At 42.9% G+C, this 15,136-nt stretch overlaps 1 protein-coding gene across 2 annotated transcripts in view; it reads left to right on the top strand.

Annotated features, from left to right (window-relative positions):
- Window positions 1-15,136, top strand: part of SH3KBP1 (SH3 domain containing kinase binding protein 1) — a 254,503-nt gene that overhangs the window by 86,712 nt on the left and 152,655 nt on the right. For both annotated transcript variants that reach the window (XM_024737998.1, XM_024737999.1), the window contains exon 3: window positions 4,078-4,181. In XM_024737998.1, the coding sequence (XP_024593766.1) occupies window positions 4,078-4,181 (104 nt within the window). The remainder of the gene's footprint in view (window positions 1-4,077; window positions 4,182-15,136) is intronic.

The raw sequence follows: 15,136 nt of genomic DNA, 5'->3' as shown, positions 1-15,136 counted from the left end.
TGGCATCCTTGGCAGTGTCTGCTATTTCATTTTTAGAGAATGTGAATATACGACATTTCCACCCCATCCAACCAGCTTTATTTCATTAAAATATGGGCTCCAGTTGCCAGCAGCTGTAAGGAAACGCTCCTGATTTGTGGTTTGTCACTTCCTGGTTTCACAACTTAACCATGTCCCATGTTAGCCTAGCTAGTCCCTTCTGCAGTCTCAAGACTCATAGCCGAGGATTCTTCTTAAGAACAGTCAGACAGGGGAGGCAGTCTCTGGAGTTGCATCTCCTGACTTGAAATCCCTGACCCTTCTAGCACTTTCTAACTATAAGACCTCTGGTAAAATACTCAGGCTTTTTGTGCCTCCTCTGTCTCCTTGTCTGTAAAAGGGAGGGTCCAAGATCTACCCTCGACGTTCAATGTGAGAATTAAATGCACTAATGCATATAAAGTCCTTAGTAGTCTCTGGCACACAGTAGGTGCTCAGTAAAAGTTAGCTGTTACTATTTTATTAAACAAAGCTGGTCATAAATGGAAGGTGGTCATGAGATCAAAGGAGGGAGTTAAGGGTGCCTGCCTTGTCACCTGTGTTTGCCTATGTTCCTCTTTATGAATGCATGTTCATGCATGTGTATTTTGTGGCCATCATACAATATGGCGGTAGAGAGACGTGTCAAGTATGCCTTTTATGAAGTCTGCCTCAGTCATACTTTTTTTTGGTAAGCCATGTGCATGTGCCCATATACATTTGCTTGTATGTCCATAAAATTCGTGTCCGTTACTTCTTTCAGTTATGTGTAGGGAGTTAAGTGGTCCTGCCTGAAAAACACACACAGTGGCAAAAAGAAAAAAGCCCAGTGAAATGTATTAAAACTTGAGCCCATGTGGATGGGGCTCTGGGCGTGAGGGTGGTAGCTTAAACGAAAGGATTCTGAACCACAGCCTTGGGCAAGTCATGCATTTTTTTCCTCCAGTTTATACCAGCTACTGAAAGGAGATGACATTGTTGTCTACATACCTCTTCAAGGAAGGTCAAGACCAACTAGTAAACATCAGTGAAATACCAAGAAAGGAAAAAATGGCAAATGACATCCTTAAATTCCCTTAAATTTAAGATGGACAGAAGCCACTGAAATGCAGTGTCTCCTAACATCAAATATCCCCCCCGAACTGGGTTTTACATTGGGTGGAACTGGCAAACAAGATTGAAACAGTAATTTGCAGAAGTCGAGGACTGGAAAGCAGCAGTGCAGGAGTTTGGAAGTTATCTGTAATGTGAAAGCCGTGGAGAAGCCCTAAGGCTGTGTTATGCAGTGTTGTGGGAAGCAGCTAAGTACAGATTGCAGAGAACTTGGGATGAGGTGTGAACTAAATTGGTTCATCCAGCATTGGAGTGAGAGCTCTGAACTCAGGCCAAGGACATACTGCCACTTACTAGCTTGGTGACCTCGGGTAAGTCACTGAGCCCTACTTGCCTCATTTGTAAAATGTTTGCTCATTCTGGCTCTTTTCTTTTTAACTCATGTGGTTGGCAAGATAAGTTAGGGTGGTGGGTATCAGGGGTGCTTTAGAAAAGATCACAAACTATCCCAGTGTCGGAGGGAATAATTGTTTCTGCTTGGGGTCGTGTCAGGTGACCTTTTCCACCAGTGACCTCTGGATACCTCCCTGTCGGGCTCACTTTTCTTGGTCTTGTACGTTGACAGTGTGCTTTATAGGTCTTTGTGCCACCAGTTGAATAACCTTAGAGGTAGTTAAGAAATACTGACTTGTTTGTGCCCCGGTCCAGGAAGATCCCACATGCCCCGGAGCGGCTGGGCCCGTGAGCCATGGCCGCTGAGCCTGCGCGTCCGGAGCCTGTGCTCCGCAATGGGAGAGGCCACAACAGTGAGAGGCCCACGTACCGCAAAAAAATAATAATAATAAAAAAATAAAAGGGGAGATACTGACTAGCCTGGCAGAGAGAGATTAGTAAGTGTGCTGTTCTTTCTGATTCCAGACAGGGCGTTATAGAATTCTGATGGAAAGATTTGGTTCGAGAGAAATATTATTCTGTTCTAGGTCCTGACTCTGCTGGGTTAGTCTTTTCTCGAAGGATATATCGCCTCTCCTTCACCCTTTGTGTAGTGTTGGGTTAGATGCTACTTTTTACAGAGGGTTCTGTGAAGATACGAACTTACATTTAACTAAGTTTTATGACTTCAGCTAACAGTAGGTCTTTAGATGTTATTTTTAAGTCACTTTGGTCAGGACTTTGGTGACCTCTGTGGTTATGAGTGTCGAGTTTCAGACATTTGTCATGTTTACTTGTTTCGTGTTCAGATTGTATCTGCAGAGTTTGTTTTGAACATAACATATAACAAGTAAAGCTCTTAAAGATTTATACAACTTCATCTTAAGAGGTGTGTATGAGGGCAGGGGAGTCACAGTGGGTAGGAGACAGGTGCGGAGATCACTGTATCCTTTATGACAGAGGGCTTGATTTCCCTTCCTTTGTGTTGGAAGCCAGGGAATAGCAGTGGAGTTCTTTACCCTGGAGACCGTTCTTCCTGACTCCCCGCCTGGGAAGAGCTATTTGGGGTGAGCCCTCTGTCCCTGGAAGAGCCTTGGGCTGCCTTACTCTGCCCGCTGACAGTGCAGTTAGCGCCTGGGAACTGGCCTGAGAGCTCTGCATTTGTTCTCATCGAGACCAGCCAGCTCGTGATTTCGCACAAAGAGGTAGAGCGTATTCACGTCGTCGCCAAAGATGTGATTAGACGAGATATTGATTCTGAACTTCTGCCCTCTTCCCTCTGTTCAACTCTGTTCTTCCTTAGTGAGGTTCAGGCAGAAAAAAGATGGAACAGAGAGAACTAGGCCACTGGCTTTTGATAAATATTGATCAGTGAGCACGTCAGATGTAGCAAAGGCCTGCCCCTTTGTATGATGTCACCCTGCATGGGGGTCTCAGTGTGGCCTGTGATCACTCCTGCGGGGACTTGCTTTCTCAGGGAAAGGTTAGAAAAGGAAAAGAATCCCTGTAGGCAGTATCCAAAAATAATGTAAGCATTTCTAAATGTGTTTCCTTGAAGTCGTTGATCCCTTTGGTTTTCAAGGCCATGCAGTGGCAGGAAGGGATGAGGTGAAGTGGTCAGCCTTGAATGACAAACTTCTGAGCACCGCTCGTCTTGGTTCCTGTCTCTTATCCACCTCTTCCCAGCTTGGGCCTCCACTGCCGTCTGTCTGTCTCTGCCCCGCCGCTCCCCGAGCCCCGTCACACTCACACCATATGCGTGTTCTTTCCCCTCACAGTGCATGTCTGTGGCGTGGACAGTTGCATCTGTACTTGAACTGCCCTAAGCCAGGACCTCCCTGTTGGGCCACACTGGGTGAGTGAGATGCTGTGACCTTGAGGGTCCTTCAGTCAGGTGAAGTGTGGCCCTGGTTTTTATCTTGATGTGCCTGGGTTGGTTCTGTGTAAGCAGCCAGCGATCCTGTTAATGGATCCCCTGGGACAGAGGGAAGAGGACAAAAGTGGATTTCCTGAACTCCTGTGGGACATTTGAAATGGTACCAAGAGGAGGCTGAAATGTAAATCAGCCCTTGCTTATCAGCCTGAGTTCCAGCGTGTTAAAAGGGTGATGATTAGTAAGAAGAAGGCCAGGATACTTTATCTTTTCCTTTGCACGTTTGGGAAAAATTTCCTCTGCCCTGCTAGCATTAGAAGCAGACCATTCTTTTTCCTCTACCATATCACATCAGCTTTCATTAAAAGTCACCAGCAGCAAATACAAAGCCCTATCCACGGAAAACCGTTTAAGGCAACACTGTGCCCCAGCGCTTCAGGGGTGGGGTTTTGCCTTCTGCACAATGGATCGGTTTCTCATATCCATGCCTTTCGGACACAGCAGCTTTTAAAAGACCAAGAAGCATTGCTCTGCTTTCTCCTGCCTCTCTCAGAGACCAGAGCTGCCATGCCTCTAGCCATGTCCCAGAGAGCATATGTGAAACAAGTCAGCTTAATTTGCCTGCATGCCTAGGACGCCTCTCTTTAAAATCTAATTTGGAGACAAGAGCTGTGTCTGAATATTTTGCTTTTCCCATGCAGGCGAGCGACGGAGGCGCCGGTGCCAGGTGGCGTTCAGCTACCTGCCCCAGAACGATGATGAGCTTGAGCTGAAAGTTGGCGACATCATAGAGGTGGTAGGAGAGGTACGTGTGCCAGGCGGGTGGGCTCACACGGGCTTTCAGAACCCACCCCTGGCTGGTTGGCCTTGCTGTGGGGGGCGTTAGAGCTCAAGAGACCTTGGACATCACCTGGTTGAGTCTCTTCCGGAGGAAATTCCTCCAGAGAGGCCTGCCACCCAGCAGGGAGGGAAAAAGAAGTGGCATTTATTGAAGACCTAGTATGTGACAGGAGTGACAAGGTTCTTTACGCATGGGCCCGTTCACTCATCGTAACCACTTTATTTTGTAGAAAAAGAAAGAGGCTCAAGAGACCCTAGAAGAGGCAGGGCTGAGGGTTGAAGCCAGGTCCACCTGGCCAGAGACCCTTGTTCTTGCCACTGCACTATATAACCTTGTTCCTGTGTGGTCCTGGCTGCTCAGAACCAGCCCTGCTGGTGAAGTGTCCCACCAGACACTGGCACGGGCTTTTCAGGCTCCACTCCCTCAGGCCTGGGGGATCCTGGGCTTCGAACTTGGCATCTGATCATTCATTCTGATTCGACACATGTATCTGTATATAGAAGTACAGTTTTCCAATTGCTTTGGTGTCCTGAATACCATTCAACCTTACAGAAACCCATGATTCCCCCCCGCCAAAAAAGGAAGCCAGAAGTCAAGGAGGAGGTTAAGGGTTAAGTGAACTATGATGTGGGTAGAAGTGGCAGGGCTGATGCTAGCAGCCAGGTTTCTTGACTCTCATATAAACATGAAGTGAGCATGCATCAAAGCTTTACTTAACTCACTAATGAGGGCACCTGCAAGATTCTTGGTAAGGCTGGCTCAAAGAGAACAGCGAAAGAGCAAAGTATTCATAATGACTGAAAGAGAAAAAAACTTGATTAAGATTGCTAAGTTAGATGCACAACTACACAGCGTCCTGCAGGGCAGTGAAACTGTAGCCTCTGAGGTTATCTTTTCTAGGGGATGAATCTCTTGCATCTCTGCTGGTAAAAGTTTATTTTCATGGTTATCTGACAAGACTCATTTGTTTTGCTTTTGGTTTTCTACCGGTTAACATCTACACTAACAGAGTTGTAAACTATCTCATAAATAGTAAATAGTGTGTCAAGCAGATACCTGTCCCTAGAGGATCAGTTAATGGGGCTCCCAGTGTGATACTGGGAGGACATGCAGTGGCCCCTTTTGCCTATTTCCCAGCTTTGGATAATTTATATTAGTATGTCATTCATTCACCATTTTTTTTTATTCCTGGTGCCAAGCAGGGCACATAGGAGACATTTGTTGAAAGCTGAATGAGTTAAAAATGAATGCACAGCAGAGTAGAACATTTGTGCCAATGGTAGAAGGGCACAGTTCATGAGACTGACACCATGGAAGAAATTCCAGAGGAAAAAGTAAACAGTTGTGACTACAAATAAAAGAGAGTTAAAATTTTGGTATGATTTGAAGAAAGTTTAGCTAAACAAAGAGGACAACAAACAGGAAAAAAATTTGCAATAAATTAAGATGAAAAGTTATTATATATGTAACATATGAAAATACTTTAGAAAGCTACTATAATAATGATAAAGTATAGATAGATCTGCTGTAAACACACATCCCACAAGGGGAAATAAAAATCTTAACCATGAGAAAATGTTCTGCCCTGCTATTAATTAATCAAATTAAGACAATAATGGGTACCTCTTTTTGAAAATCCTAAAACAGATTTAGTGGTAAGACTTGGCAATGCCTAGAAGAACTGGTGACTTTGTATATCTTTATGATCCTTGTATGAAGCTACTTAACAAGCGCATCAATAGCTATAAAAATCTGAATTAATACCCTTTGACTCAGTAATCTTACTCCTAGGAATTTATCCATGGAAATGGTCAACAGAAAAAAAATATGTGAAACATGTTAATTGCAGCAATGCTTGTGATAATGAAAAGTCATCAAGAAAGGGAATAGTTGTGTGAATTAAGTCATATTATCCAGCTAGAAGATCGTGAAGCCATTAATATAGTAAACGCAGAGGCCTTTAAATCTGTATTTATTACAATACTGTGCGTTGTAATTATGTTACATTCCACTAACCTGAGAGCTTTTCAACAGTAGGGATCTGGTTTTTATCTATCTTTATATTCATAGTACCTGGAATAGTGCCTGAAACCTAACATATTCTTTAATAAATGCTTATTGAATAAGTAAATGAATAAATGGAAGTGTGAAAAGGTTTTTTTCCAAAATAAATGAATATATCAGCCACAGATTTGCATACAGTAGGATACAGTCATCTAAAATCTATCTTTGTGCATGTGATCAAAAATGGAAAGGGACCCAGAATTGAAAATGGTTCTGTCATAGAAGATGATTTTTCCTTTAATGTTGTAATAATATTTTAAGAAATGCAAATTAAGGTGAGGAAAATTATTCATAAATTTCTGGGAAATATTGCCCATTCTCAACTGCCTGTTGGCTCCAGGGAAACCGAACGAGGGTCGCTAAAGGAGAGGAATGATTGCAGGGCTGTTATTCTCCTTGCCTGAGAAAAGAGCTTCACCACCATCTACGGTCCCCGCCTCCTTTCCATCCCTGCCAGCTCTGTGCTAGGCTTCATTCTGGGCTTGCTTCAAGCAGGAAAAAGGAAAATTAACTGTGTAGCCTATGCTATTTGTGTAAAACAAAACATAAAGGTTTACCTTTTAATCCATATTTTTAAAATTATATCATCAAAAATTAATTTCCCTATTGTTGAAATTTACTTGTCATATTGCAGATCCTGGGCCATTGTCACTGTATAATATAAAATCTGCCCTTTTCTCTTATAATGGGTGTTATATAAGTGCCATTGAGTAGCTATTGTCTAATTCCACAGAAGACTAAAAACAAAATAAACGAAAATCCCAAATAAACAAAAACCCTTAAATCACAGGAGCAGGTTGAGATAAGACCATAGTAATAGCTTTGCAATACTATAGAATCAATCTATTGGTCAATAAAAATATAACGTATTGTATTGTGTAGGTGTGTATATATTTTTTTATTGATTGATTAATAGATTAATTCTACAGTATTCCAAAGCTATACACACACAAATGCCCATACTCCCTCCCACCCCAAGAGACAATTCCTAGGAAGGTTTTGAATGTATGGACCGGTTTTTTAGAACAGTTGAATGAAGTAGAGAATCCTAAAAAATGATATACATATGTCTTAACATGTAATCTTAGCTTAAAATATAAAAATGTATATTTGTCTGCCATTTGTCAACACAGCCTCGTAGAGCCAGGGCATCTCCCTTAACTATGGGTTTGCTGGTTTGAGTTCTATCCTCTCTGCATCCATGATGCATCCTCTGCTATTCCCACTGGTTTCTTTAAAGTGGATTGAGGACAACATAAGTGAAACAATCAGGGTTAACAATTCTTCTAAAATTCTACACTCCCTCACCTATTAACAGGCAGATTCTCAACCACTGTGCCATCAGGGAAGCCCCGGCACCGTTTTTTTTAAACCTTCAAATTATTATCCTATTCCTTCTCACCACTAGCTTTTTCTCTTCAAACCTACATATTTTGTACTCTTTAACCAAATTGTGTGCTAGCAGGAAGAGCAATGGATGGAAACAGGTTTGGGTGGACACGGCCCTGACCCTTGGTAGAGTGAACAGCCCTTCTGGCAGAGGTCAGCAGCTCAGCTTGGATGGGTCTCTGCAGCGTGGCTAGAGGAGAAATGGAGGGTGTGGGGCGGTCCAGGAATGAGTGGGGTGGGCAAAGTGAAGGTCGCTCAGGAAGCGCTCACCATACTTCTGCCTCCTGGCTGGTCTGCAGGGAGAAAAAATAAGTCACTGTGCACTTAATGGGACTGGGCTGCCAATCCAAAAGGAAAGCTAACAGGCTAAATCCCCTGTAGGCATTTTTAAGGAAATCATTGTAAATACACACTTGTGACATTTTTGTCCAGCGTGGGGAGGATTGATCAATGCAGGCGAAGTTCTAATGATAAGAACAGAGATGGCACATGGACAGGGTTACCAGGAGAAGTGGCATTTGAGGGCCGCTGAAGTTTTGAAACTGGCTTGCTGGCCTATTTTTGGGGTTTGGCTTTTGTTTTAAAGTGCTTTGAAACCTCTTCTTCTTCCTATCTATGTGGTCTAGAGCCTGGGAAAGGCGCTGCATTTCCTCTTGTGCTAGATGAGCTTGGTCTCATCCAGTCTCTCCTCGTGGTGGCCCAAGGGGTGTTCAGAGATTCTGGCTGTTATTTGTTCTTTGTGGTTAGTTTTTGAGGTATTTCCCAGTGGTCCCCAGTCAGGCTGGCTAGATACTGAAGGCTTCACTTTCTGACTTAGAGCTTAACTTGGCCTTGTCGTTTGCAAAGGTCACTTGCATTTCCTAGAAACTTAGGCATCTTACTTATTGTGCCATGGAGAGAGATTTGGTTCTCTCAGCAGGAGTTAAAGAGGCCCTTGAAATTCTTCAAAACTTTTAACTCAATCAGACAACCTCTGTGTGTGTGGATGGGCAATTTATCCTCATTTCATTTTTGGTGTAAGAACTCTGAGAACTCGCATGTGCAAAAGGAGGCCTTTTTGTTTTGTGCTTGCCCAAAACTTGACGGGGAAGTCAAGTTCCTTTAAAAGCTGATTAATTAATAGGTGATCAAAGCATACCTAAATTCTTACCCATTAAGGCACCCTTTGCTTTAGAAGGGTTTGTATCCCTTTTCAAAAAAGGATAACATTAATGTAAGATTTTTTAAATTGTAATTTGATAATCTAGAGAGCCCGGGCTGCTGTACAATTATTTTTCCAAATAACTTTGGGGTGTACATCTCTGATTTCCTAATGCACAGAGATGGTAGAACGTTCATATTAAGGAGGCGGAAGCCACGTTTTGAAGCAACGATGATTAGATTAGAATCATTGGCATACAAAACAGGCGACAACCACGTAAAAGTAACATCTTTGCAAGTTTAAATGTATTTATAATAGATTGGCAGAGCTATGGGAATTATCAAATATTTGAGCACTTACTTGGTAAGAGAAACTGTGCTTATAGAGATCCAAAGATTTATTGAACAGAACTCTGCTTTGAAACATGCTTGGTATAGTCGGGGAGGGTAAGATATACTCAACTAAGAAGGTGACTAGGGGCTTCCCTGGTGGCGCAGTGGTTGGGGGTCCGCCTGCCGATGCAGGGAACACGGGTTCGTGCCCCGGTCCGGGAAGATCCCACATGCCACGGAGTGGCTGGGCCCGTGAGCCATGGCCACTGAGCCTGCGCGTCCGGAGCCTGTGCTCCGCAACGGGAGAGGCCACAACAGTGAGAGGCCCGCGTACCACAAAAAAAAAAAAAAAAAAAAAAAAGAAGGTGACTAATAACCCGAGATACTGTTAGAGTGGCAAATAATGGTGTTGACAAATGAGAGAGGAATTTGAAAACAAAGGTACTCAGTGAGAGGGAAGAAGATGCTTCCTAGAATAGGTGACATTTCAGCTGGACATGTGGAAGGTGAGGAGTATTTGGATTCATTCAGCAAGCACAGCTGTATCGTGTAAGGCGCTGGGCTAGTCCCGAGGAAGGAGGGCAGGGCGTTAGTACAGCTTTGCTCTGAGGTTGAGGATGACCTGTGAAGCTTTGGGCGCAGGTGTGGAGTACAGGAAGCAGGAGCTGGCAGATGCAGTCAGATGGGAAAAATGACACTGCTGCCCACACTGAACTTTTATTTTTTAACATCTTTATTGGAGTATAATTGCTTTACAATGTTGTGTTAGTTTCTGCTGTATAACAAAGTGAATCAGCTATACATATACATATATCCCCATATCCTCTCCCTCTTGCGTCTCCATCCCACCCTCCCTATCCCACCCCTCTAGGTGGTCACAAAGCCCTGAGCTGATCTCCCTGTGCTATATGGCTGCTTCCCACTAGCATCTGTTTGACATTTGGTCGTGTATATATGTTAATGTTACTCTCTCACTTCATCCCAGTTTCCCCTTCCCCCTCCCCGTGTCCTCAAGTCCATTCTCTACGTCTGCACACTGAACTTCTAAAGGAACACCCCCTTCAAAGTTTCCTTACGTGTGGCTGTTCTAAGGTGAACGCGTCCCCATAGACAATTCACTCACCAGGGAATAGTTACAGGATAAAGCTTCAGGATCTTGATTCATCAGAAAGGTTATCTTTCTGGCTTGATTTATTATTTGCTCATATTTTCAAGCTGGAATGATAGTAAGGATAGCCTAGAGTCATTTAGGAATCTGGGGACCTGTAGACTAGCCCATAGCTGTATTGAAGGACAGGACTTTCAAGCATTGCTGAAGAATGTCTGTAAGAGCCCTACCAGAAACCCTTGCCACTGTCAGGAAAATCATGGATGTTGCTCTGTCTCATTGGACAGAGCTTGCTTAGGTCCTAAATAGAAATCGTATATATATTTTCTTAAGTCATTTCCCTCTAGATGACCCTACAGATTTCTCTTTTGAGGGACCCCCCTCATGTGGAATAGGCTTATTCTCAAAAGAATAAGGGGAGGGGATAAAAATCAACTTCCTGTGTGTATGGAATGTTCTGGCCCTGCCTGGAAGAGGTAATTAGACAATGAAGGACATAGGAATTGGGGGAAAATATTGGCTCAGGCATTTAGAAGCAAGATAACACTTGTTTATAGTTGGCATGACTAGCTTTCCATGTCCCCAGATCAACAGGGATGGTTATTTAAAGCAATGAAATAGAAAATAATGTAGGTATTTATGACTTCAGGAAGTGGTTCCCTCAAAAATATTTTCTCCCACTAATTCCACAAGCAGAAAAGGATGTTTTCTGAAAACAAATTGTATTTTTTTCAGCAATATTCAAAAGGTAAAACTATGTCTTAACACATTTACATGAAGTTCTAAAAGAGGCAAAACCAATCATAGGTGATAGAAATCAGATTAGCGGTTGCTTGGAGGTAGATTGACGGGGGAGGAACACTAGGAAATTTTCTGGAATGACGGAAATGCTCTGTATGCTGGTAGAACTATGAGTTACACGAGTGTATGCATTTGTCAAAACTGTTCGACTTGTACCATTAAGATCTGTACCTTTAAATGAATTATGTCTCAATTTTAAAAACTTTAAAAAACTATCTTGATATTTTCCTAGTTTAAAACATTTTCCAAAGTGCTTTCCCCTACCTCTCACAGGTAGGAAAAAGGACTGGTATTGAAATTCTCATTTAACTATTTCTGAATACATTTTTCAAATTGAGAGATAATTAACATATAACATCGTTTTCCTTTTAGGTGTACAACAAAATGATTTGATATATGTATACATTGCAAAATGATCACTACAGTGAGTTTAGTTAACATCCATTACCACACATAGTTACAATTTTTTTTCTTGTGATGAAAATATTTAAGATCTACTCTCCTAGCAACTTTCAAATATACAGTATAGTATTGGTAATTATTTACATTACATCCTCTGGATTTATTTATCTTATAGCTGGAAATTTGTTTTGACCCCCTTCACCCATTTTGCTCACCTTCCCCACCCCCTGCTTCTGCCAACCACCAATCTGTTCTCTATATCTATGAGTCTGTGTCTTATGTGTTTGTTTTTGTTTTTTTTTTAAGATTCCACATGTAAGTGAGATCATACAGTATTTGTCTTTCTCTGTCTGACTTATTTCACTTAGCATAATGCCTTCAAGGAACTAGAAAAAGCATAAGCTAAGCCCAAAGTTACTAGAAGGAAGGAAATAACAAAGATCAGCAGAAATAAATGAAATAGAGACTAAAAAGACAATAGAAAAGATCAGTGAAACCAAGAGCTGGTTTTTTGGAAAGATAAATAAAACAGACAACTCTTTAGCTAGACTCACTCAGAAAAAAAGAGAGAGAGAACTCAAATAAATAAATCAGAAATGAGAGAGGAGAGGTTACAACTGATATCACAGAAATATAGATGATCATAAGGGACTATTATGAACAATTATATGCCAACAAATTGGCCAACCTAGAATAAATGGATACATTCCCAGAAACATAAAACTTACCAAGTATGAATAAATTTTGAGGAAAATTTTAGTGATGTTGAGATGTGGGCCTCTCCTTAGAGCTTGATTTGTCCATTGTTCTTTTTGGAAAGAATGGTGAAACAGCTCTTGAAACAATGAAGCTGACTCCATTTGCCTGTGTGCCTCTCCCTCCCCCATGTTCCCTCCTCCCTCACACCCGCCTCTCCAGTGTGCTTCTGACTGAGGTTTGGGTAACAAAGGGCAATTGGATGTAAAAAGCTATAGCAACCCTTAAATGGATTTTTCTGTCTTGCTGCTTGTACCCTGAAGTAGACTTTAGACTTGATGAATCTTGTTCCCCTTCCTGGTACAGTTGACAGGTAAAACTTCAACAGTGGAAAGTAGGAACTACAGGCATATCTCAGAGATATTGCGGGCTGGGTTCTAGACCACTGAAATAAAGCAAATATTGCCATAAAGTGAGTCACACCAAGTTTTTGGTCTCCTAGTGTGTATAAAAGCTATATTTACACTATCCTGTAGTCTATTAAGTGTGCAATAGCATTATGTCTAAAATAATGTACATATCTTCACTAAAAAGTACTTAGTTGCTAAGAAATGCTCACTGTCATCTGAGCTTTCAAGTCATTGTAGTAACATCAAAGATCATTGATCACAGATCAGCGTAACAAATATACTAATAATGGAAAAGTTTGAAATATTTGAGAATTACCAAAATGTCACACAGAGACACGAAGCGAGCAAATGCTGTTGGGAAAGTGGCGTCGATAGACTTGATCGATGCAGGGCTGCCACACACCTTCCATTTGTTAAAAAAAAAAAAAGGCAACATCTGTGAGGCACTGTGAAGCAATATGCTGTTGGGAAAGTGGCGTCGATAGACTTGATCGATGCAGGGCTGCCACACACCTTCCATTTGTTAAAAAAAAAAAAGGCAACATCTGTGAGGCACTGTGAAGCAAAGTACAATAAAATAGGTGTGCCTGTACTCCGGGTAGCTAGGTACCCCAGACAGCAAGGCCATCTTTGTATTCACGGGCGTCCTTTTCAGTGCCTTACAGATGTAGATAATGTTTGTAAGATTGGGTGGAGGTGGAGATGTTGAAATTCACCCAGCCTCTTCCCCATCTTGCAACAGGGCTAAAAACTAGAAACTACTTCCTTGGGCCCTGAACCACTTAGAGGCTGGTGATTGTGAAGACTTAAGAATTGCAGGGCACACAGACGCAAACTGTTTAAGTGGTTTTACTGCATCTTTCTTTCTCAAACACTACCATGTAAAGCTGCCGTGCTCCCAGCTCTGGGCTGAAGGTGGGGTTCTCTCCTGGAACACAGCCATGGGCTCCAGAGCTGGCTGGGTTGCTCTCTGAGGAACACAGGGGTTTGTTCTCAACCTAGAGCCAAGGCCTGCAGAAGCCTGTTGATGAGTATGTGTTGGTGGGGAGAAGGTAGGTGTCTGTCCCCTTTTAATGCTTTCCTTTGGAAAGAAATCATAAGCCCTTGGTAACATCCATAATCCTCACTTTATTACAAAGGGATGCATTTCTCTCTTTAAATATAGAAACATAAACATAAGCAACTTGATTTCTAAGCAGGTAGTGTGCAGACTCTGTATGTTCCACTCTTGTAGAAGCTTTTCAAGGATAGGGTCTTTATCTGTTTTGTTCACCAGTGAATCTGTCCCGAAGTCCTAGGGCAGTGCAGAACATGTGCTCATTAAATATTGGTGGAGTCGGGAGGGTCACACAGACCTGAGTGTGGCGTTACCTAATTAAGAACAGGGTGCAGTATAGTCAGGGTCTCCTGGTCCCTTTTGCTCCTCACAGGAAGGAAAATTCCTTTTGTGGGGGAATGAGGGCTTCATAGGCCCCTATGGAGGATTTCCCCCAATTGATTTCCCTGCCATGCATTCATTCATCCATCCATCCATTCCTGAGTGAATGTAATCACTATGGGCTGCAGTGTCACCATCTTTATGCAGGAAGTTGAACTAGAATTTCGCTGAAGAGGGATAGTGTGGGGCTGGGGATCATTTGTCTCATATCACCAGCCTGAATCTTGCAACCAGAGCAGCAGTCTTTAGGAAGAAATAGCACCGAACAGCTCTCTCTGCTACTGGGGACAGACGCCCGCCCGCTCCGTGGTGCCTGTAATGGGAAGTGTACCCCCCAGGCGATGAGCAGTGGTTTGATTGTCTGCTCCTCTGCGCCCCGTGAGGCTAAGGATAGACGTCTGCTGGTTCCCTGTTGGCCATTCCTCTCAGACTGTGCTGTGACAGGGATGCGGGCATGTGGGGACGTGGCGAGGTGAAGACACCCCTGTTTTCCCGGCAGGCAGCCTGCCGATCCCACACATCAGGAGCACTTCCTTCAGGGATCTCGGGCTGGAGCCACTCATTACTGGGAACAGGAGCGTTTTAGATACTGTCAGACTGAATCAAATGGAATCGGCCCAGCTGCCCTGCGCTGTCAGGGATTACGCCAGGGACTGCTCATTTGTGGTGTGAGCCCTTGGTCTTTCCCTCCTGACTTGTGATTTCTGGGAGAAAGAAGGTCATTTTATGGTTCCTTATTCAAGACAAGCACAAAGGACCCCACGCTACAAATCCTGTGACTGTTTATATTCAGGCTTATGGTGAATCTTCCTAACCATGCTAATCCTATAAAAAGCTCCTTGAAAGGATAATAAATAACGGTTGAGTTGACATAGACACATGGAATGATTTCAACAGAAACGTTGTGAAATGCCGTGATTTGGTATTGAATAAGGATAGTCATGCACGGGTGCCATTGTCTGGATACTTTCCCGAAGATTCTGTGATCACACAGATATGATGGCCACTCTGTGAGCCTGTACCCCCATGAGCTCCCTAAATCGTGCTCTAAAATGCCATTCTGGTTGTCTCCATTCTGAGGCTGTGTCAGCACCTCCTGAATGTCTCTCACACACCCTCCCCTACTTATATCTGGCAT

Source organism: Neophocaena asiaeorientalis, unplaced genomic scaffold (assembly GCF_003031525.2).
Source record: "Neophocaena asiaeorientalis asiaeorientalis breed wild unplaced genomic scaffold, Neophocaena_asiaeorientalis_V1.1 scaffold324, whole genome shotgun sequence".
Classification (NCBI taxonomy): Eukaryota; Metazoa; Chordata; class Mammalia; order Artiodactyla; family Phocoenidae; genus Neophocaena; species Neophocaena asiaeorientalis.
Note: the sequence above shows the minus strand (reverse complement) of the source record. Positions and strands in the feature narration are given on the sequence as shown.